Below are 25,865 nucleotides of genomic sequence, written 5' to 3' on the forward strand. Positions count from 1 at the left end.
TGCTTAGCTTTGCTTGCCCCCTCAATTAACTTAACACGCTAAAGAAATCAGAAATAAAGGCAGAAGAAAAAAAATACTTAAGGGAGAAGGGTACCTTTTTTAAGTTTGCAGGGCAGGAACCTCAGGGAAAAACAGCAGGAGAGGGAAGCTATTCATCCCTACTGAGTCAATGCTAGTTGGCTTCAAAATGAAAACCATGGGCAACAAATTGGGGCCTCAGAAGCCTCCAAGATCAACCAGAGAAGATCCATGATAATTTAGGGCTGAAATTCACTGCAAAATCAAACCAAGTGGAGAACCCCCTCATTCTCCTGACCATAGACTGCACAGCACCCCCTTCCAAGAGAAACCTACTGCCACCCACTCCCCCACACCTGTAGGCCCTCCCCTAGGGTTACTAGCTTCAAGTTTCAAGTTTATTAAAAATTTGTTTGACCGCTTAATCCAACTTCTAAGCGGTTAACATAATAAAATTACATAAAAACAAATTAAACATATTAAAACAGGGAAGACAAATGACTTACTCAAAACATACTGCGACAATAGGGCAGATGGGGAGGAACTACAATAAGTATAGGATAGATAAATCATAAAGGCTAAAACAATAGGTTAGGTAAAAAATTGGAAAGAAAAAGAAAGAAAAGTGGCGATTTGTGAAGTCAAAAAAGAGGATACCTGACTGCCCCCACCCCACACTCGCCCCACCACCTCCCCACCAGTCTTGCACATGCCCCCTAGAACCCCACCTTTCACCCCTTAGTCTCCCTTCCCATCCTTTGTACCCTTTTAGTGCTTCTCTCTCCCTCCAAACCCCTCCCCTGCAGGTGTTTCTCCCTCCCTCACTCCAACCCCTCCCCCCTGGGGTGCTTCTCTCTCTCCTTCCTTCCAACTCCCCCAGGGGTGCTTCTCTCTCTCTCCTTCCCTCTAATCCCACCCAAGGGTGCTCTTCTCTCTCCCTCCATCCAACCCCCCTCCTGCAGGTGCATTTCCCTACTACTACTACTACTATTATTTCTATAGCGCTACCAGATGCATGCAGCACTGTACAGACACAGAGTAAGAAAACAGTTCCTGCTCGAAAGAGCTTACACCCCTCCCATGGGTGCTTCTCTTTCTTTCCCCCTCCCTCCCTCTCTCCAATCCTCCCACAAGTGCTTCTATTTCTCTCTATGACTCCCTGAAACCCCACCACCACCACCACCAAGCAGGATCCGGTGGCACAGGGTCTCTGTCTCTGGCCTACCCAGGAATAGAACATTGCTCTCTCTGGCCCCCACCAAAATTAACAGTGTCAACAAAGTGAGCCCGCTGCCATTGGCCTGTCCAGAAGCCCTCAAATCTACAGAGGATTCCTGCTCCCACGTAAGCAGGACAGCTGTAAAATGAACATTTCCAGGGCAAGCCAATAGCAGCAGGCTCACCCCATCGACATTCCTGGCCAGCAGTGGCATAATAAGGGGAGGGCAGATTGCTTCGGGTGCCGGCACCTGTCCTCCTCTCTGTTCCCTTGCGTACCTCTCTAAAAAGTTCACCAGCGTGAGCAGCATCCCCCACCTGCTGCTCATGCCGGCCTCAGCTACCCTCCGACATCACTTCCCGGTCATGGGACCAGGACATGACGTCAGAAGGGTGCCGATGCCAGCGCGAGCAGCAGATGGAAGATGCTGTTCATGTCAGCAAACATTTCAAGAGGTACGTGGGGTGGGGGGACACGGTGTGGCAAAGAATAGTGGGGGGACGCATGGTGTCAGGGACCACCGCCCCGGGCATCAACCTCCCTCACTACATCACTGCCAGCCAGCCCAAAGATTCCATTTCAGCAGAGGAGGTAGTTCGGGGAAAGGGGGAGAATCATACCCTGGTCAAAATCCTCAAAATTTAGTAAACCATCCAGACACCGGAACAATCCTCTAAAAAGAGGACATGTCCGGGTAAATCCGGACATCTGGTAATTCTACTTTCCCCAGGCCTACCTAGTGGCCTCATGAGAGCAGGAGCAATCTCCAGTTACTTCTGCACATGGAAGCTCTGCAATCAAAATGGCTGCCATTTTGAGATTGGAGCCAGCATGGGCAAGACCTTATTTATTAATGTGCATTAAAAATTAGTGGTGGAGTCAGCACTTCGTCAGTTAAGTGCTGATATTTAGCACATTAGTAAATGAATCTGAGTTTTCAGACTTCAATACATATATGCAACCAGGAGCATATTACTAAATCATCCAGAGAGATCAGTGGGATTTTTCCCCTCACTTACTTGTCATTGGCAAGATAAAAGAAACGCTTGTTCATACAGCCAGTGTAGAGAAGAGACAGAGCATCCAAATGAGCAAAGATCTTTAGCAGTATTTCTGATGGCAAACTGCAAAAACAAACAAAACAGGAGTGTTAATTGTTATGGACTTAGAGTACCTGCAGTCTATTATACACAAGGCTACTTAAAGCAAGCCTCTAACTGAGAATAAAGAGTAGAATAGATTGGGGTAATCAGATCCATAAATCATTTGTATCAAATTGTTTGTAACAATGAAGGTAAGTTATTAACTTTCAAAGTTATCAGCTGTATTTTATGATCTGAAACTTTTTTTTTTAAGCCATTTTACACCTACATTAGCCAAAAATGTTAATCTAATACCTCACTCATCACTTCAGCACATTCACAATTAACAGGTTTCCTAAAGACCTTGCATGCTCATCTGCCCACAACGATAAAAACAGAAAGAAAAATGTCCAAACTGTCCTGGATGTGGATGAATATCTTACAACCCTCAGTAGTGTGTGCAAATATGACTAAACAAACTGGATGAGCCAGTTGATCTTTTTGCATCATCATTTACTATAATTGAAAGGTAATATAAGCCTTGAACAGTAGCAGATTGAACCATTTTTGAGAAGTTTTCTACCCACATGAGCAATAAGTTGACTTTGTGCATTTCTGGTGCTTCCCTCATCAGCTGATGCAAGCCACTATTGCAGTGTTAGAGAAAATTCACACTGTGTGTCTGCGAAAACTATTTATTTATTCAATTTTTTAGCCCATCCTCCCAAAGGAGCCCAGAACATCCATAATAATCAAGACAGGACAGAGATGACATAATTTACATAAATTACAATATAGATTTGACGATAATTTACAATATAGACATGGCAATAAAAAATATGCACTTCGTAGCATCTGGTGAGATTAGGTGGCGTAAGTGCGTTGATTGAGTGGCATTTCTGGGTGAATGACTTTAAGGCGTTGGGTTTGTAAAGAGGAAGGTTTTCACGGCCTTCCTGAAGTTCTAGAGTCCATCTAGTGATCTAACAAATGGGGGGATGGTGTGCCATAGTCTGGGTATGAAATGTGAGTAGGAGCATATGCGGGCTGTTCCAGTTTTGAGGGAGCGGCCAGGAGGTATGGTTAGTCATTTTTCTCCTTGGGACCTCGGTGGTCGCTTTGGGAAGTAGATTTGCAGTTTAGTTTTCATGTAGTACGGAATCTTTTCATGGAAGGTTTTGAAAGCGAGGACCAGGGCCTTGAAGGTGCAGCGTTTTTGAATAGGCAGCCAGTGCATGGAAGCTAATGCAGGGGTAACATGGTCTCGGATGCCTAGGTTTTTCAAAAGGCGGATTGCAGCATTTTGCACCATTTGGAGGCGGGAGAGAGTTTTGGTAGGCAGGCCCACTAGTAGAGTGTTACAGTAGTCTGCGCGGGATAGTACAAAAGTGTAGAATAGTTGGGCAAATTCGGGTTCAGAGAAGTATGCATGTATGGTTTTTAGCTGGCGGAGGTAGTAGAAAGAGGGTGATACTAGTTTGGATACGTGATCTGTCATAGATAAGTTAGAGTTAAGAGTTACTCCTAGGCTGCGGACGTTGGCTTTGGGTGTAAGGGTGTTTGTGCCCCAGGAAAAGGACGGACGGGGATATACACATAGGTGTTTGTGGATCCAGAGAAGTTCTGTCTTGGATTCATTTAACTGTAACTTGTTTCCGATCATCCAGGTTTTTATTTCAGTTAAACAAGATTGGAGGTTATAGATTTGTGTCTCGGTGACGGCCTACGGAAAGATAGAGTTGTAGGTTGTCAGCGAAAGAGTGGATTCTGATTCAGTGTTTTCCTGCTATGTCCAGTACTGGTTTGACTTAGAGGTTGAAGAGGAGAGGTGATAGTAAGGCTCCCTAAGGCACTCCATAGTGGAGTGATTTGAGTTCAGATAAGGATTTTCCTAGAACTCTATGCGATCTGTTGTTCAGTAATGAAGAGAACCATTGAAGTGCATTGTCACGGATTCCGATGGACTTTAGCCTGGACAAGAGGAGAGAGTGGTCGATGGTGTCGAAGGCTAAAGTAAGTTGGGGGAGGGTACGGGCTTTAAACTAGGTGAGTTGGGGGAGGGTACGGGCTACCAATACTATTTTGGAACTGAACTAAGTAAACACTGCATTGGGTCACATTACAATTCTGGGTCTAAGGGGAGTACACGTAGCAATTCTAGGTCTAGAGGGAGTACACACTGTAATTCTGGGACCAGCGAGAGTGCACACGCTGCAAATTGCACTAAAGGAGCTCAAGTAGCCCAAACGGGAATACCCCCACAGGGTACACACATTACCAAGTCTCTGATAGGAGCGCACTGTAGTTATGGGGAGTCCGGGATAGGTACAAGCTGTAGCTCTGGGTCTAGGGAGTGTAAGAGACAAGCGAAAAATACTAATGGTGGTCTAGTTGATATAGAGGGATTGTCCCCACTGAGATACAACAAGCACACAACATGGAGGGCTATGTACGTCAACGCCCACAGTCTGGGAAACAAGATCCTAGATTTGGAGACAGAAATGAGGAATGCCGACCTGGATGTGGTGGCGATATCTGAGACCTGGCTCACAGACTCCCACGGGTGGGACATGGTCATACCAGGTTACAACTTGCTTCGTCGGGACAGGAAGGGCAAAATGGGAGGTGGGGTAGCATTATATACTAAAGATGACATTAAGGTCACCAGAATCACAGATGTACAGTACACTGGGGAATCCCTTTGGGTAAATTTGGCCAGAGGGAAGGACAAATGCCTGTATCTTGGCGTGGTATACAGACCCCCAAAACATCAAGAAGACCTAGATTTGGAATTAATCGGAGATATAGAGAATATCACCTTGCGGGGGGACACAGTATTGGTAGGTGACTTCAACATGCCCGATGTGGATTGGGTCACGCTTTCCTCTGCTTCCGGCAGCAGCAGGAAGCTATTAAACTCTTTGAATGGAGCAGGACTCAGGCAACTGGTATTTGAGCCAACAAGGGATCAGGCAATTTTGGACCTGGTACTTACCAACGGAGAAAGTATCACAGAGGTCTCGGTGGGTGAAACTTTGGCCTCCAGTGACCACAATATGATATGGTTCAATCTCAGGAAAGGTTTCACGAAATCTACCACATTGACCAAGGTTCTCAAGTTCAAGGACACAAACTTCCAGGACATGGGAGACTTCGTTCACCAGGCGCTACAAACCCAAGCAGATACCGACAGCGTGGAAGAAATGTGGTCAACTTTGAAAACCACCATACAGGAAGCAACAAACCGCTATGTTAAATCAGTAAGCAAACGGAGTAGGAACAACAAGCCACAGTGGTTCTCTATGGAGATCTCAGACCTCATCAAAGAGAAGAAAAAAGCATTCATCTCTTACAAACAATCAGGGACACAGGACTCCAGAGTAGATTATCTGACCAAATCAAGAGCCGTCAAAGCGGCAGTTAGAGAGGCCAAATTCCGCATGGAGGAGTCTCTAGCAAAGAATATCCAGAAGGGAGATAAATCCTTCTTCAGGTATATTAGTGACAGGAAAAAGAACTCGGGTGGGATAGTACGACTCAGAAAACCAGACGGAGACCATGTGGAGACGGACTCGGAAAAGGCCCAACTGTTAAATGAATACTTCTGTTCAGTCTTCACCCGCGAGATGCCGGGAATCGGCCCTCAACCACATACAAGGATTAAATCAGTAGACCTGTTTAGTAATTTCAAATTTACACCCAGCAGTGTCTACTGCGAGCTGTCAAAAATCAAGGTCAACAAGGCAATGGGGCCTGACAACCTACACCCTAGGGTACTCAGGGAGTTGGGAGATGTCTTGGCGGAGCCACTATCCGCGCTCTTTAATCTCTCCCTTAGTACAGGTAACGTCCCGATGGACTGGAAGACGGCTAACGTCATTCCACTACACAAGAAAGGCTCCAGGGTGGAGATGGCAAACTACAGACCAGTGAGTCTCACTTCAATAGTGAGCAAACTAATGGAAACCCTAATCAAACACCAAATGGATAGGATCATGGACGAGGAGAATCTGCGGGATCCCCGCCAACATGGATTTACTAAGGGGAGATCGTGCCAATCCAACCTGATCGGCTTCTTTGACTGGGTGACGAGGAAGCTGGATGTTGGTGAGTCCCTGGACATCGTCTACCTGGATTTCAGCAAAGCATTTGATAGCGTGCCACACCGCAGGTTGCTGAACAAGATGAGTTCTTTAGGTTTGGGCGACACTTTAACCAAATGGGTTGGGAACTGGCTTGGAGGTAGGCTTCAGAGGGTGATAGTGAATGGCACTCCCTCCGAGATGTCGGAGGTGATAAGTGGAGTGCCACAGGGCTCCGTCCTGGGCCCGATCTTGTTCAACATCTATATAAGAGACCTGACAGAAGGGCTTCGAGGTAAAATAACATTATTTGCCGATGATGCCAAACTGTGCAATGTAGTGAGCAAAAGCACAACAGACAAAAAAGCAATGGCAGACGATATGGTGCATGACTTACTTCTGCTGGAGCACTGGTCTAGGTCCTGGCAACTCAGTTTCAATGCCAAAAAATGCAAAGTCATGCACCTGGGAAGCCAGAATCCATGCAAGATCTACACCCTAAATGGCGAGATCCTGACAAGAACTGTAGCAGAAAGAGACTTGGAAGTGATTGTCAGGGAAGACATTAAGTCGGCAAACCAAGTGGAGCAAGCTTCATCCAAAGCAAGGCAAATCATAGGTTGCATACGCAGGAGTTTCATCAGCCGTAAACCTGAAGTCATTATGCCACTGTATAGATCCATGGTGAGACCGCACCTGGAGTACTGTGTGCAATTCTGGAGGCCGCATTACCGCAAGGATGTGCTGAGACTGGAGTCGGTCCAGAGGATGGCCACCAGGATGGTCTCGGGACTCAGGGAGCTCCCGTACGAGGAGCGGTTGGGGAATTTGCAGCTCTACTCACTCGAGGAGCGTCGAGAGAGGGGAGATATGATCGAGACATTCAAATATCTCACGGGCCGCATCAAGGTGGAAGAAGACATCTTCTTCTTCAAGGGTCCCGCGGCAACAAGGGGGCATTCGTGGAAAATCAGGGGCGGGAAACTGCACAGTGACACTAGGAAGTTCTTCTTCACTGAAAGGGTGGTTGATCGCTGGAATAGTCTTCCACTTCGGGTTATTGAGGTCACCAGTGTGGCGGATTTTAAGGCCAGATGGGATAGACATGTGGGATCTATCTGCAAAGATAGATAGCGAGGATCACTGGAGTGGGCAGACTTGATGGGCCGTGGCCCTTATCTGCCGTCTATTTCTATGTTTCTATGTTTCTATGAAGGCGGCACTAAGGTCTAATAGTACCAGCAATGCGTCATTTCTGTTGTCTAGGATTTTCCAGAAGTCATCTAGGATGTCCAAAAGCACTGTTTCTGTGCTGTGGTGTTTCCTGAAGCCCGATTGGAAGTTGGAGAGGGTGACGTTTGTCTCCATGAAGTCTTGCAATTGTGCGAGTACTGTCTTTATTTTTGAGATGAATGGGAGGTTTGAGACAGGTCTGAATCTGCTTGGGTTGTCTGGGTCCATGGTTGGTTTTTTCAGGAGTGGTTTTACTATGGCAGATTTCCAGCTCCATGGAACTACACCTGTCGTAAGGGACTCGTTCATTAGGGGTAGGATGGATTCTAGGAATACCTCGTTTGTGTCCAGGAGTGTAGTGGAGGAACATGGGTCCAGGATCGAGGTTGCGGGGCATACGGAGTTGATTATGGTTTTGAGGTCATTGTGAGAGATTGGTTTGAAACTGTTCAAGGTTTCCGTCTCAAGTGGATTGTCAAATTGGGTGATCTCTGGGATGTATGGGAGTGCTTTGGCCTCCGAGTCCAGATTTGCACGTATCTTTGATATTTTGTCATTGAAGAAGGTGGAGAGGGATTCGTAGTCTAGGTTCATTTGCTGGGAATGCACTGGACCTTGGGATGAGGAGAATAGGTTTTTTGTTATTGAGAAGATGGCCTTCGATCTACTTGGGACCTTGGATAGTACAGCAGTGAAATGTCCTTTCTTTGCTTCATGTGTGGCTAGTTTGTAGTTTTGCAGCAGGTCTTTCCAGGATTTGTCCTCATCACTGAGAGTTTTGCGCCAAGTATTTTCTGCTTTTCTGACTCTCCTTTTTTGTGCTCTCAGGTTGCACAGGGAGAGGTATAGCCAAGAGGATTGCATAGGGAGAGGTATGGACAGTAAGAAAAAGGAGATATTGATGCCCCTGTACAGGACTTTAGTGAGTCCTCATTTAGAATATTGTGTACAATTCTGGAGGCCGCACCTTCAAAAAGATATAAAAAGGATGAAGTCTGTCCAGAGGAAGGCTACTAAAATGGTGCGTTGTCTTCATCATAAGGAGTATGGGAACAGGCTTAAAGATCTCAATCTGTATACTTTGGAGGAAAGGTGGGAGAGGAGAGATATGATAGAGAAGTTTGAACACCTACATAATGTAAATGCACATGAGTCGAGTCTCTTTCATTTGAAAGGAAGCTCTGGAATGAGAGGGCATAGGATGAAGTTAAAAGGTGATAGGCTCTAGAGTAATCTAAGGAAATAGTTTTTTACAGAAAGGGTGATAGATGCAAGGAACAGTCTCCCGGAAGAGCTGGTGGAGACAGAGACTGTGTCTGAATTCAAGAGGGCCTGGGATAGGCACGTGGAATCTCTCAGAAAGAGAAAGAGATAATGGATACTGTGAATGGGCTGACTAAATGGGCCATTTGGCCTTTATCTGCCATCATGTTTATATGTTTCCTTTTTGGGTACTTGATCGACCACTAGGCTTCTCCCTTGACCACTGACCCACTCAACCATAGCATTGTAGCTCTGTCCAACCAGATAGGCATCTGTTGTGACCACTACCCACAAAGGTACCTTCAGGTTCACTCAATTGTTTGCGGTGATTAACCATCAAAAGACATATCCAGGACTCTGGCTGCAGTCAGTCTCATCCCAAAATCCAGCTCCAGTGATGGCCAGCACCACAGGAGAAACTGGTTTGCCTATGACCACTGGGACTAATGTTGATGCCTTCAATCCCAGGTCTTAGAGACAGCAAGTAATTAGCCAAGTGCATGAAACTAAGAAGTGCTGGATAAGCCAATAAAGGTTGATCATTCTCACCATGCTAATGTAGATATTCCTCTTCTTCGTATTGAAACAGGCTCCCAGACACCCTGAGGACTATTAGGGCTCCAGATGAACAGAAAAGTACAAAGCTAGAAGTGTCAGTCCAAAATCACAAAATTTCATATTTCCAGTGATCCCTCCTGATAGAGATAATGGATGTATGTGAGATCTGTGGAGGCTTTTTATTTCATGAGAAATTGTCTACTTCTAGCTTTCTCTGCCTCTTTCCTTCCTTTCCTATAACAAAATGGTATCCTTTCTGTTTGAACAATTATAATTATTAGTTTACATCACCTTGCTATCACATTGAGGATAGGCAATTTATTAAATCCTAAAAAACCTTTTAGGTATTCCACCTTAAAGGATAGAAATCACCAAAAAGTAGAATCTAATCCAGAAATGAGGAACACCAAAACACTGCATTTACGTACCTGCTTTAAATCCAAAATATGGCAACCTTCTTCCTTCCTAATTTTGGAATAAAAAACCATAGATGGCAATTGTCTTCGTTCCATTCCTACCTTAGAACTTGCACCACTGCTACCAATTACAGGATACAAACATAGAAACTGTTGGCAGATATAGACCATATGGAGGAATCTAGTGTGCCCCTCTGCACCACCTACTAAGTTCTAGACATTCCTCCTTCTCCCTCAGAGGTCCTATGTTTTCTTGAAATCAAATACCACTACATATCTTCACCACCTCCATTGGGAGGTTGTTCCAACAGAAAGCATTTCCTTAGATTATGCCCAAGCTCATCCTATGGCCCTTTTTACGCTCATCCTATGGCCCTTTGTTCCAGAGCTTCTATTCAATTGAAAGATTTAGATTTTTTTTTTTTTTTTTTTAGATTTAAATGCTGAAATGTTATCAGAAATTAGGGAGGCTAACAAATTGGCCAATTTCAACTACTCCAATAATGACTGGATAAATGTAACATCAGGGCATGCTAGGGAGATAAAATTCCTTGATGAAATCAAGGACTGCTTTATGGAGCAGCTGGTTCAGGAACCGACAAGAGGCGAAGCAATTCTAATCCTAGATTTTAGTGGAGCGCATGATTTGGTGTGGGTGGTAATGGTACTGGGGCCACTTGATAGCACAGTTACTTTAACCATAACAGGTGTTATCCAGGGACAGCAGACAGATGTTCTCACATGTGGGTGACATCATCCACAGAACCCAGTACGGACAGTGAAAAGTGTAGTATCACTTTAAGCTTCTGCAAGCTTTTAGACTGCCCGTATCGCACCGACGCAAATGCCTTCCCACCAGATGCCAGCTTCTGAGGTCATCAGTTCTATGCCCAAGCGAAGAAGCCAACTAGGAGAGGTGGGCAGGTTGTGAAAATACTTGCCTGCTGTCCCTGGATAACACCTGTTACAGTAAGTAACTGTACTTTATCCTTAGACAAGCAGGCAGCATAATCTCACATGTGGGACTCTCTAGCTTTAATAAAAGGGATGGAGGGAGAGTTGGGTTGCAAGAACTCAGAAAAATTTGAGTTGCCTTGCAAAAACCTAGACCTAATGTCTGATATGAGCACGCAGAGGCACGGGAAGGAACATAATGGAAAAAAATGAATAGAGAAAATCCATGCTCTACTAGAGGTAAAAGGAGGATTCCGAGAAAAAACCTATATGCATGGAGGCTGAGAAAATAATAACAACCTCCTAGAGGGAGGAGAATCTAAATATAGGCGATAGAGACACCAAAAAGATTCAAGAATCAAATAATAAAGGACTACTGGCTAATGCAACCATATGGAGCAGAGACCAAATAAGCAGTGAAAACCAGTCCTATCCAAGAATAGATACGAATGAAAAATGAAAGGAATTTCGTAAGCAATGAAAGTATGATTCTTGTGAAACGAATAGCCTTTGAGGATAAAAAGAAGGAACTATCCTAGAAGAAAAGACAAACCAATATTATGAAGTATAAAATTAGAACTACATAGTGGCTTACTATGGAGAATATAACCTCCTGATAAAAAGTATATCTTATATTTTTTTTAATTACGTGAAGTCAGAGAAAGAATTGTAATAAGCCTTAAACGAGACTATCAGTAGAGAACAGGAAGGAGAAGCATATTACATAAGCAATATGCCAGTAAACATGAAATCCCCTCAGAGATTTAGTAAGAAAAGTGTGAATGGATTATTAATATCCTTATAAAAACAAAAAGTTGGTTAAGTGTTTTTTTTTGGGGGGAGGGTTGTTGGTTTTTATAAAAAGGCTCCTCCTGCACTGAAAAAGAGGAGCTTAGTAAGGTTAGAGCACTACTAAAATTGGAACCTGAACCGATGAAAGCATATTTCTAGAAGGAAAGTACAGTGGTACCTCGGTTTATGAGTGCACCAGTTTGCGAGTGTTTTGCAAGACAAGCAAAACATTCGCAAACTTGGTGCCTCGTAAACCGAGCTTGCCTCACTGTACGAGCGCCACCCCCCGTGATCCGGCATCCCCCTCAGCGATCTGGCATCCCCCCCAGCGCTCGCGTTGCCCCCCCCCTCCAGCGTGATCCTACTCCCCCCCCCCCCCCGAGCAGTCAATGACACCCTTTACCCGACTTGGCACCACTGCCGGTGCCCGACGATCCTCCCTCTTCTGGCGCGGCCTGGGCTGGGCGGTGCGTCGGAAATCCTCCTTCTTCTGGTCTGGGCTGGGCTGGACTGGCTTTGAGCATTAATCTCGGACGGTACCTTATGACCTGAAAGAGCTATGCCAAAGCTGGGTCGGTACCAAAGCATTGCACAGAAAGTCATCGATCTTGGAAGGAATATCCTGCCCCGATACCCGAGACTGAGCGGGTATCAATGGTGCAGCAGGGTGTCGAGGGGTGGGAGACCTCAAAGAGGATGCACACCCAGTAGGAGACACAACCTGCACAGAAGAAGACATGCCGGTGTCGATGTGGAGGGTATTCCTTGAGGATGTACATCCATATCCTTGGATCCAGCACCAGTACCAGGAGTGTCAAACTCAATCACATAAGGGGCCAAAATCTAAAACATAGGCTAAGTCGCGGGCCAAATTTTTTATTACGATACTTAGGGGTACTTTTGTTAAGGTATGCTAACCGATTTAGCGCGCATTAAGTGCACACCTTAGTTTTAGTAGAAATATAAGATTACAACCTCTCCAACCCCATGCCGGCTCTGTGATGTAAACAAAATAAATAAAAAATACTTTTTCTCTCTTTTTTAGGTCATAGTTCACGCCTGCTGTCTAACACCAGCACTGGCAGGATACACATTTCAAATCTGACATATTGTAATCACAAAACAAAAAATAAAATTATTTTTTCTACCTTTTGTTGTCTGGTCATTATTCAAATCATGTTGTGGTCCCAGGCTATGGTTGTCTTCTGATAACTCACTTGCCAGGGTCTCCTTTCTTCTTCCCTTCTGTTTCCCTTCCCTCCCCTGGAGGTCTGGTATCTTTCCTTTTGGCCCAAGATTTAACCCTCTGTTCCTTCCCTCCCTCCATCCCGGCTTCCCGGTCTCACATTAAAGCAGCCTGCAGAGTTTTGCCAGTCGGCTGTAGTGATCCTAGCAGGCTGCCGCCAGCCTCCGCAGCACCTTCCCTCTGCTGCGGTCCCATCCATACTCTTAACCTATGGGACCACAGCAGAAGGAATGTGCTGCTGAGGCTATGGCAGCTTGCTAAGATCACTACAGTTGACCGCAATCACCTGCAGGCTGCTTTAATGTGAGACCGGGAAGCCAGGATGGAGGGAGGGAAGGAATGGCAGGCCAAATCTCAGGCTAAATCACAGGCTAAATTTAATTACCCTGCGGGCCAAATTTGGCCCGTGGGCCTGAGTTTGACACCCCTGGTGTAGATGCTGCAGTACTGAAGAAAAAACTGCTACTGCAAGAAAATACTGCATTAAGCCTCGTGTTCATCCAAGCTACGATGCAAGAAGACCTGGAGAAGGTACTGTTGTTGGATATGCTACACTTAGCATACCGATGCAGATCGATGCATGAAGAGGAGGCACCAACATCATTAATCAAGTGGTATCGAAGGTGCCATAGGCGTCGAAGCATGGTTGCCAGCGAACACAATGCACTTTAAAATGACAATCTGTATTGATGTCCATTGATGACGAGGAGGCACCATGACTATATAACATCAAATAGCATCAACAGTGCCACAGGTGTCAAAGAATGAGTGCCTGAAAAGGCAATACTCTTCAGAAACGACAACTTATATCACCCAGAAATCCATGCATCAAATGGACTCGATGCTTAATTAGAAGGGCACTGTCCACTGTGATTATCTGCATCGACATGAGACATCGGTTACAAAAGCCATGCATCAAATAGACTTGATGCTAATTTGCCACCGATACAAAAAGATGGAAGTATCGATGTATCACTGTGAATCCAGCCAGCACCTGTGAGAGAGGCTTTCTGTGCTTGTGAGCTCCTTTTTTTTTTTCCTTCTCTGCCTTAAGATGCTAAACTGTGTGCAATTTACTTCTCCCGCAGGAACAGTGCTGGCCCTGCCTACCAGTGACATCATTGGTAGCACGCAGGTTAAGAGCGGATAGACCACGCCAGAATAAATCCAGCCTGCACCTGTGAGAGAGGCTTCCTGTGCTTGTGAACACCTCTTTTCTTCTTCTCTGCCCTGAGCTACTAAAACTGTGTGCAACTGAGTTCTCCCGCTGGAACAGTGCTGGCCCCGCCTACTAGTGACATCATCGGTAGTGAGCTGGTTAAGAGCGCGTAGACCACACCAGAGGTACTGCGCATTGGATGTGTCACATCGACAAAGGAGCACAACTAAGGAGCTCCTTAATTTGCTCCTTTGTTTGAAACTGTTTGCGACTGTGCAGCTATTTGGATAAGGGAGAGATGCAGCTGATACTGGTGATTACTAGACAGGGGCACCATGGATCGCTGGAGGGAGTAAGGAGAACTATGTACCGTGAACAATTTGCAAATTTGATCTAAATTCCTATGGCGAGTCATACGGATGAAAGCAGAGTGAATGTTGGGGTAATTAATGCAAGATCAGTAAAGGCTAAGACAGTTGTGATAAAGAGAATGATTGAGGAATATGGGTTTGATATACCTGAGGTGATTGAGTCATGGCTGGAAGACATGGATACAATGATTGCAAATGAATGTTGTCCTGAGGGGTATGCATGGGGTTGGCAATGTCTAAATTTTAGGAGGGGGAAGAGGTTATACAGTATTGCATCAGGGAACTGTTAATTCCATTGATTTGTTGGTAATGAAAAACTCTGCCATTACAGTGTGTCTTGTTTATTGTCCACCAGGTAGTTTAATTAGGGACTGTTCTAGTTTTTTGAGCCTGTTTTTATCTTTGCAGTTAGATTTGCGACAGACAATTTTAGTTGGTGATTTTAATATGCCGCTACAAGCTTTGTCAACATTCTTCAATCATGTTGGAAGCTTTAGAGTCCTTGGGTTATAAGCAATGGGTTGAGGGGCCAACCCATCAGGCAGGAAATACTTTGCACTTGGTTGTTGTTGTTTTTTTTTACCAGAGCATGTAAAGGGTGATGTGGAAGTTGAGGTCATTTTTTCAACCATGGACAGATCATGCTCTGATTTGGACATAATTTAGTTTGTGGCATGTAGCCACACATCAGCAGGACAAGGTGGTGAAGAGATGGGTAAGACCTAGGGCATCAGCGGATGATTTATGGTATGAATGGAGTGAGCAATTAGTAGATCTTGAATTTTTGAATCCATCCAAGGACATGGAGGGTTGGCAGGCAACTCTGTGCATTGCACTGGACAGGGTTGCTCCTTGTGTTGAGATAGGTACAGCGAGTGGGAGGCGGAAGGATTATCGCTTTAACAATGAACTGCTTTATGAGCTTAGGCAACTGTGAAAAAAGGAAAGAGAGAAACGTAAAGTTAGGTTAGGGGGATTGAGGGAGGAATAGATGACTATGTTGTTGGTTTACAGAAGCCACGTTGATGCCGCAAGAAAGTACAGTTACTTACCGTAACAGGTGTTATCCAGGGACAGCAGGCAGATATTCTCTATATGTGGGTGACGTCATCCACGGAGCCCCGTCATGGACAGCTTTTCAAGCAAACTTGATTGAAGATCTCAAAGTTTGCTAGTGCTGTACCATGCATGCGTGTGCCTTCCTACTAGAGGGCGCGTCCCCTCCTCGTGGTCTTCAGTTCAGATAGCTAGCAAAGAAGCCAATCTGGGGAGGTGGGAGGGTTGTGAGAATATCTGCCTGCTGTCCCTGGATAACACCTGTTACGGTAAGTAACTGTGCTTTATCCCAGGACAAGCAGGCAGTATATTCTCTACATGTGGGTGACCTCCAAGCTAACCAAAAAGGGGCGGAGGAAAAGTTGGCAATTTATGAAAACAGATTACGCAAAACCGACTGACCAAATTGGCCGTCACGTCTGGAAAAAGCATCCAGACAATAGTGAGAGGTGAAGGTATGAACTGAAGACCTTGCAGATCTCCTCAATAGGCGTGGACCTGAGGAAAGCGACCGAAGACGCCATTGCTCGGACTTTATGCCCCGTGACCCGACCGTGCAGCGCGAGACCAGCCTGAATGTAACAGAATGAAATACAACCAGCTAACCAGTTGGACAGGACGCTCCAACCAATTAGGATCAAAGGACATGAAAAGTTCAGGATCCCTCCGATGAGACTGGGTGTGATGTAGATAGAAAGCCAACGCCCGCTTACAGTCAAGAGTGTGAAGCGCCACTTCCCCAGGGTGAGAATGGGGCTTAGAAAAAAACACCAGAAGGACAATGGAAAAATTATGTTCTTACCTGTTAATTTTCTTTCCCTTAGACGCAGCAGATGATTCCAGAGACCAATGGGATGTAGCAAAGCAATCCTCAATCTGGGTGAGAAGCAAACGCCACCTCCGCAACAACCGAAGCACAAAACGCCCCTACCGCATGCGCCCCCACATCCAAGCAGAAATGCGGAGAGAAAGCACTCTCGGAAGACCAATTAGCCGCGAGACAAATCTCCTCCAAGGAAAAAACCTCTGTGCCGAGCCCAAGAAGTAGCCATCGCTCCGGCGGAATGGTCATGAAGTTCTTTCGCCACCCACTTCCCTGCCAGCAAGCAAGCATAAAGAATGTCCTCCTGGACCCATTGAGCGATGGAGGCTTCAGACGCCGCGATACGTTTGAGGCGTCCCTTGAAGAATACAAAAAGGAGATATAAACAACTAAAAGTCGTTAGAAACCGAGCTGGCGGAGAACGCTACGTACGTATCAAAAAATGCAGTGAATAAAAGCACTGCTCCCAATTTCTCCTCCCAGGAAGAAGGAAGGAAAAGCTAGCATGACATAAAAGAAAGGATGACACCCCCCTAGAAAGAAATAGTGGTACCATCCGAACTGATACTCCATATTTTGGAAATCAGAAATAGGAATCCCCGTTGAACAAGGCCTGCAACATAGAAAACTGCAGAGCTGGAGCTATGGCCACAAGAAACCCCATGTTCAACGGCACAGCCCTTTAGAGTCCCAAAAGACAAGGATGAAATGAAGCCTTCGGTAAACTGAGAAGTATGTGAAGATTGTACTCCCAAACTGGACTTTCTAAGAGGCGCATGAATATACCGCACTCTGTTTAGGAACTGAACTACATGAAGCTGAGAAGTAAGCGAAGAGCAATATACCTAGCCCTTGTAACAAGCCAAGAATGGCACTAGAAGCTGAAGGGAATTGAACGCTAAGCCCTCAGCAATACACTTGTGCCAAAAAGGAACTCTGGAGTGGTTCAAACGTTAAGAAGCACCCAAGAAAGGAAAAACCTCCAAAAGGAAGCAGAAGCCACAGGAGAAGACGTCCGTAGCACCTGGATAAGAGAAGAAACAACCTGCTTCGCATAACCCTTACACGTCAGCCAAGATTTTTCAAAAACTAGGTTGTAATACTAAAGTAGTACAAATATCCATGTTGATCGGACCCTAGGCAAGCAAAGCCAGAGATACCAGGAAACTTCTTAGTCCGGCTGTCGAAAGACTCATCAAATCCGCATAGTAAGGATGGCGTCGCCAATCCAGAGATTCTACAAATACTGTGCCCGGAAAGCGAGCTCGAGATGGCAAATCCAAGCCATCATCAGCCAGCAGAAAACACTGAAAAAGAGAAGGCAGAGGCGAGAAAGGAGCCATGCAGCTACCCCCTCTAACTCCCACTCCCTGGGCCCGCCGAAGAAGCTAGGAAGCTTAGAATTGAGAGACGAGGCCATGAGATCTAGGTCAAGGAGATCTCACATCCATAAAAGGAGCTAGAACGCCTGAGCCACAAATCTCAATATCCAGGATGCAGAAGATTACACTATTACTAACATGCACACTTTCCAGAGCGTACACAGCGCTGTACCCTGTAATATACAAGAAATGGGCCATGCTCAGATTCCACTCTTATCCTGATCCATAAAAGGATCTGACAACAGAAGACGAAGATGAGTCCACCCATTGAAGCAGACCAACTTCACCTGCCAACTGAGTACAACACCTACTGCCAAAGCTGTAGAGAAATACCCCCATCCTAATACTGACCAAAAGGACCCTCAGCGGCAATCCGGAAGAATGATCTGAAGCTCCAGAAAGGTAGCCTGACCCTGCTCAAGAGTAGAAGAAGGAACAAGTACTGAGTCGCCTCTGAAGACCAGAATCCTGGAGCTGAGGATGGAAGCCACCGAGCCCCCCCAACCCGACAGCCCGGGATGGTCGGTGGTCATGAGCTATTCCAGCAAAGACCGAGGCATGCCTTGAAAAGAGAAATCGCACTGAGCCACCAAATCATACAGAGCGATGCAGGAGGAGCATACCAAATAATTGGAGCCCTGAGATACCGGGAACCACCGGAACAAAAGCGACTGCTGTAGCGTAAGAAGGGGAAAGCAAGCCGAAGTTCCCAGTGGAGTCAGCAATATGGATCCCAGAAACTGTACAGAATCCCATACTCTTGGTCATGGTAAGCGAAGAAGAATACCAATCTGAGACCGAGACCCCACGCCCAAGTCTCCGGAAAGAAACACATGTCTCTCCTATATGAATAAAAACATTACCCCGATATACCTATAAATAGTACAGGAGAAAAGAGCGCTGTCAAATTCGAAGATGCACGTGTAAAGAACTGAGGAAAAGATACCACCCTTTTCGTGTCAGTCAAATGTCCCGACTGGAAGTCGTCCAAATCAAGCAGGCAGTCAAGAAGAAATTAGATGAATCGCCTGGTAGCGCCAAAACGGAACCACCATGTGCCAAAACCGAAAGCGCTGCTCCAAGAGAGGCAGGCAAACCAAGTGCCAATTCGGAGTCCATAGAGAAAATGTAAATATACTCCCAGGTTGTCTGCAGAAATGTGTAACCCCGAGAAACTAATTCAGCAGAATGGGATCCAGCCTGCCCAATGCCCCCGTCTCGGGCACCATGCAGTAAGTGGAACAACGTCCCTTAGTTCCCGAAGAACCACAAGAACTGTCCTGAGGACCAGTAACACTGAAAAGGGAAACACAAAACATAGAGACTCCAAGAACGAACTGAAAACCTGAAGAGGATGCAAAGATGCAAGCATCCTGAAAAATCTTCACAGCCCACTGACCTGACATTATAGTGTCTTCTCCCTCATCAGAAAGCCTGAAGAGTCATTGGAAGAAGTCAAGATCCCCTCAGAATGAAGTGCAGAAAGTCAGGGAATGGCAGGATGAGACTGTAGGACCTGCAAGAAGATTCTTCTAGGAAAAATCAAGTTTCACAATGTAAAGAGGAATATACTGGAACCATGAAAACAGTACTAACCCCATGCAACATGAGCGAAATACGTATGTCCTTTAAAGTGAATACGTACTAGCCTCAATCAAGATGCTGCATCTACCACCCCGTGGAAAACAACAGCATCCTTACAGTATCAGACAAAGCTCACATCGCTAATGAGAGCTTCAGGGATGAGGCTAACAGCCACATATCGTGTGATCCTCCGCGGGTTTGATAGAATAGGTAACTGGTTCCTGGTTAAAAGGAGCTGTACAGCCCTTCCTGTCTGGTCGGGGGGCCTGTCTAGCATGTACCATGAGAAAATGGTGACAGGAGAAACCAGCGTGATAAGCATGGAAATCTGAAGTCCAGGCCCCCTCAGAAATAGAGAAAGAGAGTCCTGGTCGCAGGAAGATGCGCAGTGTCATTATGCCCATAGAGACAGCCCGAACTTGGAAACTGTTTGTACTACCTTTAGGCATATATATCCTGTGCCACTACTAGACACATGCAGCTCAGCACAGAGGCCCAAATAAGGACAGTTACCAACAGACAAAGGCTCAATCCGCAGGGCCCCCAAGAGAGACAATGAGATACCTGTGTGAAATACAGGGCACTATCTTACTGCTGATCTCACCGTGCCGTGAGTTGCCGTATGTCGCCCCAGTCTGGAGACAAACCGAGACTGGGTGACCTAGCCCAGGTCAGAGTCTCTCTGGTAAACCCCTTGAGTGCTAACCCCAGAGTCCGATTAAACAAGCAGCTTCCTTCAAGGGAGTACAGCAGGAACACAGACAGACATATAAATCTGCCCAAGCTTGTCCCAAAGCTGGTGAAACACATACAACTTGTCTGAACCGGAAAGGAGAGAAGCCCCGGCATACCCTGACCAGAGTCAGCTGGAAACAAACTACCGGAACGCTGCAGCTCTCCCGCCATCGCCGGAGACCCAAGCGCACGCCTGATTCTCGCTGACACGTGGTCGCTGCATCAACGCTCCTAGAAACATAGTCGGATTCGAGCCCCGCAAAATTTACCCTGCCGCAGCTTGCATAGAAAGAAAATCAGACTCGGGGAATAACCAGAAAAACGGCCCACAGCGCCATAAAAAACATGTCCCATCTCATGCGTGCTGCTATAAACCGGCACCTGCACAATCAGTTGCACATGGCCGTGACAAACACCGATGAAAGAGAGCCTCAGAATAAACAGGACTACTGCTGCACTGAAACCCAACAATGAGAACAAGTACGAGCATGAAATCGCATCGCTACTGCCGCACTGTAACCAACAAGGAAACCAAGCGCGTGCATGCAAAGGGCGGGAAGTCCCGGCTCCCTCCACAGATTTCTAGTCATAAAACTTAGCCTCAATAAAATATCCATACCTTAAATGTACGATGACCGAACCCACAGTACTAAGACTCCCAAACAGAACCTGAAGTTCAAACAACTGTAAAAGCCAGACATACTCACAGGCTTGTTGTTAGGGCCGGTTGAAGCCAGTTAAATCTGGTTGATCATCAGTAACCAGGCAGAATGGAGGAACTGTGGTCTCTTTTTTTTTTTTTTTACAGAGAAGGGAAAGAAGAAAAATATTGAGACCCAGTCAGACCCTCTATCACTGGAGGGAGGGTGAGGCAGGGACCTGGGGGGGCCCAGGTGTAACCCCTAAAGCTGGCACCGTTCAGCCGGACACCCCTGTCTCACTGAAGAGAAAATCTCAACAGGAGAAATAGCATTGCCAGCTCACTGAAGAGAAATCTCAACAGGAGAAACAGAATGGCAGTCTCACTGAAGAGAAACCTCAACAGGAGAAAATAAAGTTCCAGCCACAGCCAGAATTCAGGAGCTAGTTGAATAGCGACCTTTTCCTGCTGGGAGATAGAGAATACTGGATAAACAGGAGGAGTGCCAGCCAATAGGACCACCTGTTAATCAGTTTCTCTATCTCCACCTGCTGGTAGATGTGAGCTATCCCATTGGTCTCTGGATTCATCTGCTGCTGTTGCTAGGGAAAGACTGATTAAGGTGAAAATCCGAAACCACCTTAGGCAAGAACTTAGGATGAGTACGCAGGACCACCTTGTCATGATGAAAAACAGTAAAAGGCGGGTCCGCAACCAGCTCACTGACCCTGCGAGCAAATGAGAGCAATCAGGAACACCTTCCAAGTAAGAAACTTCAGATGGGCCCTATCCAGGGGTTCAAATTGAGGTTTCATCAATTGAACGAGAACCACATTAAGATCCCAAACCACTGGGGGAGGCTTGAGAGGAGGATGGACATTCAAGAGGCCCCTCATGAAACGAGAAATCAGCGGATGGACCGAGAGCGATTTCCCATCGAGTAGCCAATGAAAGGCAGCAATCGTACTGAACCCTAATAGAAGCCGTTTTAAGCCCAGACCGAGACAAATGAAGCAAGTACTCCATCACTGAGGACAAGGAGGCAAAGGCTCAACGCGTTGGGAAACACACCACGCGGCGAATCTAGACCACTTTTGAGAATAACACTGTCTAGTGGAAGCTTTCCTAGAAGCTTCTAGAACATCACACACCAACTGAGAAAACTTCAGGGAGGAAGTTAGTTGGAAAGGAACCAAGCCGTCAAGTGCAGAGACTGCAGATTGGGGTGCAGCAGCGAACCCCGACTCTGAGACAGCAGAGATGGAAATACAGGCAGCAGAAGAGGTTCCTGGACACTGAGTTGGAGAAGAAGAGAGAATTAAGGCTGCCTGGGCCACCGAGGCGCTATTAAAATCATAGCAGCGTGCGTCGATCGGAAGTGCACAAGAGTTTTCAGAATCAGAGGAAAGGGAGGGAACGCATTGAGATACCTGCCTGTCCAATCCAGAAGGAACGCATCTGCCTCGAGACGATTCGAGGAGTAGATCCTCGAACAAAAGCAGGGCAACTTGTGATTGAGGGGCGAAGCGAACAGGTCTATCTGCGGAGTCCCCCATCGAGCAAACACCTGACGCAGCGACCACTCGTGCGGCTTCCTGTGAGGCAACTTAACCTGTCTGCCAGGCAGTTTTGCTCACCCAGGATGTAGACCGCACGAAGGAAGATGTTGTGGCGTATCGCCCACTCCCAAAGCCGAAGAGCTTCCTTGCAGAGCAACAGGGAACCCGTACCCCCTTGCTTGTTCACATAATACATCGCCACCTGGTTGTCCGTACGCACCAGGACCATTTGATCCTGCAGCAAGTGACGAAAAGCTACCATCGCCTTGTAAATGGCCCGGAGCTCCAGTAGGTTGATGTGGCAGCGACGGTCCGCATCCAACCAAGGACCCTGAGTCCGAAGGCCGTCGAGATGAGCCCCCCAGGCGTACGCCGAGGAGTCCATCGTTAGAACTTTCCAAGGCAGGGGCAAGAGAAAAAGTAAACCTCTTGAAAGATTGGAAGAGTCGGTCCACCAATGGAGCGAGCGTCTCAAGGAGGGAGTCACCGCAATGTGCTGAGATACGGGATCCTGATCCTGCCTCCACTGGGACGCCAGTCAACTGAGGCACCCAGAGGTGCAGTCTGGCAAAGGGCATCACATAAACAGTGGAGGCCATGTGTCCCAAGAGGATCATCATCTGCCTGGCCGAGACTGAAGCCCTCAGCTTGCTGAGACTGAGGCAGAAACAACCGGAGGCGAACCGTGTCCAGCACGGCTCTGATAAACTACAGGGACTAAGAGGGGCACAACTGGGACTTTGGGAAGTTGACATCGAACCCCAGACGCTGAAGGAAGATAATAATCAGAGATAACCCCGGCTCTCGACGGTGCCTTGATTAGCCAGTCGTCAAGGTACAGGAATACCTGAGACCTCAGAGCAGCCACCACCACCACGAGGCATTTTGTGAAGACCCATGGGGACGAAGCAAGCCCGAACGGGAGGACCCAATACTGCAGATGAAAGTCCCCCATCCGAAAGCGAAGGAAGCGTCGAAAGGATGGGTGGATCGTCACATGAGTGTAAGCCTCCTTCAGGTCTAGCGAACACAACCAGTCCCCCTCTTCCATCAAGGGATATAAAGTGGGAAGAGAGAGCATGCGGAACTTCTCCTTGACCAGGAACTTGTTCAGTCCCCGGAGATCCAAAATGGGGCGAAGGTCCCCGGTCTGTTTGGGAACCAGAAAGTACTGGGAGTAAAACCCAGAGCCCTGCTGACAACAGGGGACCTCCTCCACCGCTCGCAGGCGAAGGAGGGCCTGAGCCTCCCGGAGAAGCTGTGTGCTGCTCTAAGGATACTCTCTGGGGGGCCGGGCCGGAGGTAAGGACCAGAAATGGAGCGAATACCCCTCCCTGATGACGGAGAGGACCCAATTGTCCGCAGTGATCAGAGCCCAGCGGTGAGAGAAAGCGCTGAGACAACCCCCAATATGCAGAGGAGCAGGCTCAAGGACGGAGGAGGCCAGCCTCCTCCCGCCCAGCCAGTCAAAAGGACGGCACCGGCTTGGCCGCAGCTGGGGTCTGCGGCATCGGCGGGGCCCTCTGCTGCTGTGGACACCTCGGAGGAGGTCTAGAAAACGTCGGCGTCGATTTCTGCGGGAGCGCCAAGGAGGCAATCTATACGATTTTGGAGGAGCAGGCTTCGCCTTGGCCCGGACCAGGGAAGCAAAGGAGCGCTCGTGCTCTGGGAGGCGCTTGGTGGCCAATCAAATGAAAAATAGAGAAACGGATTAACCAAAAACAAATAGATCCACAAAAGAGGTTAATCAAAAGAGCAAAAAGTCATCAGATTAAATGATCTGCATAACTAAATCAACATGAAGGAAAAAGATCTCAGAGTTGCCACTCCTGCGGATTATATTGTTATAGCCCACATATGGAATAGTGGCGTGGTTGTCTTTCATTGATCTAAAAAACCTTCATGATGAGCAAATGACTTAATTCGTCAAAAAATTTTTTAATTATATCATTTCACTACTCTTTATAATTTGAAGTGTATATCCTGTATTTTAAATTAATTAATTTTTGAAATTTTTCTTTTCTTTTTTTATATATAAAGACTGTGCAAATTTGCCACCTCGATGGAGTCAAAGAGTTTGTTGCCCAAACACGGGAGATTCACCAACCGGTCCTGCAGATTCGGGTTCATATTAACTATATGCAGCCACGCCAAGCGACACATGGCCACAGCGAAGGCAGAGACCCTAGAAGAAAGTTCAAAAGCATCATACGAAGCCTGGAACATGTAAAGCCGAAGCTGTGAAAGGGTATCCAGAAGCTGTCAGAAATCCGCACGGCAGTGGACCGGCAAGTCATTCTGAAAAGACGGCAGAGATTTAATGCACTGCTTAAGATAGGACTTGAAAGTAAAGTTGTAATTAAGGACCCTGTTAGCCATCATAGAATTTTGGTACAGGCGCCTACCAAACTTATCCATAGTCCTTCCCTCCCGGCCAGGCTGGACAGTCGCGTAGACCTTAGAAGGGTGAGACTTCGAGGGAAGACTCCACCACCAAAGACTGGTGGGAAAGCTGAACCTTCTCGAACCCCTTACAGGGAACGGTACCGAGACTCCATTTTAGACGGAATGGCCGGGATAGCATACGGAATCTCCAGGTTGCAGAAAAAAGTTTGTTGCAACACCGGATTCAAGGGGAGCCGCAAGGATTCCTTATGAGGATAGAGAAGTTCCATCTCCTCCAAATATTCTTTGGTATAGCAAGAATCCGACTGAAGGTCCAAATTCAACGTCTTCCCCGTGTCCAGAACGAATGTGGTGAAAGAAGAGGGCTTGCTCTCAGACCGCCCCTCAAGGGGGGGGGGGGCGAGCGAGACTGCAAGGCAGCAGAAAAAGAAGGGGAAGCCTCCCGGGAGTACTGCGCTAGCATGTCAGTGTCAACAAGCACTGATGTCGAAGAAGCCCCGCTGAAAGAACAGGGGGGAGTCGAGGATAGCTTGCGTTTAGAGGTCCCCGCAGGCGAGCACCGACAAAGCCCCCCTCGGGGGTCCCAGGAAGACGACAAGCGTCGGGAAAGAGAGGCTGAAGCTCCTGAAACCGGTGCCCCATGGGAAGGAGTCCGAGACCGCACCGGCGACCGCCGGAGACTCGGATCAAACACCAAGTCCGAGGCTTTAATGGACCCCGTCGTACGAGGACCCAGCGATCTACCATGCCTTGGGGAGGAATCCCTGGCTTTCTTAGCGGGTGTCTGGGACGAGGGAGAAAGACGCCTCGACCGGTGCCTTAAACGAGGCCGAGCGGTGGGGGACTCCTGCCGTGAAGGAAGCGGAGAAGAGTCCGAGGACGATAGATGTCGAGACCAACACCCCTTACCCCGAGAACCCGCAAGGCGATGCTCAGGCTGGTCCGTCACGAGCGAGGTCGAGGACGGGGCAAGCCGAGCCAAAGCAGAGGAGAGCTGTGAGGAGATGATAGCCTTAAGCACATCCTCGAACATCGGCATCGAGACCATATTCGGCCCTACAGGGACGGCAGTGCAATCCACCAGGGGCGACTTCGAGGAAGAGTATTCCCTTATGGTGGAGGCACGCTTGGAGACCTTAGTAGGCGGTTTCGTCAAGGCAGCCATCACCTGGACGTTCAGAGACTCCGAGGAGGGCTTCTTAGGTAGCTGAACCTACCCTGAAGACGAAAGAGGAGACTTACCTGCGGTGGAGGATTTGGCGGCTGGGGCCATCGAGGTCTTCAAGG

General features: G+C 47.2%; 1 protein-coding gene across 4 annotated transcripts in view; it reads right to left on the minus strand.

Annotated features, from left to right (window-relative positions):
- FBXO15 (F-box protein 15) overlaps positions 1-25,865 on the minus strand; it is a 179,367-nt gene that overhangs the window by 117,836 nt on the left and 35,666 nt on the right. For all 4 annotated transcript variants that reach the window (XM_033934286.1, XM_033934283.1, XM_033934284.1 and 1 more), the window contains exon 4: positions 2,257-2,361. In XM_033934286.1, coding sequence (XP_033790177.1) covers positions 2,257-2,361 — 105 coding nt within the window. The remainder of the gene's footprint in view (positions 1-2,256; positions 2,362-25,865) is intronic.

Source organism: Geotrypetes seraphini, chromosome 2 (assembly GCF_902459505.1).
Source record: "Geotrypetes seraphini chromosome 2, aGeoSer1.1, whole genome shotgun sequence".
NCBI lineage: Eukaryota > Metazoa > Chordata > Amphibia > Gymnophiona > Dermophiidae > Geotrypetes > Geotrypetes seraphini.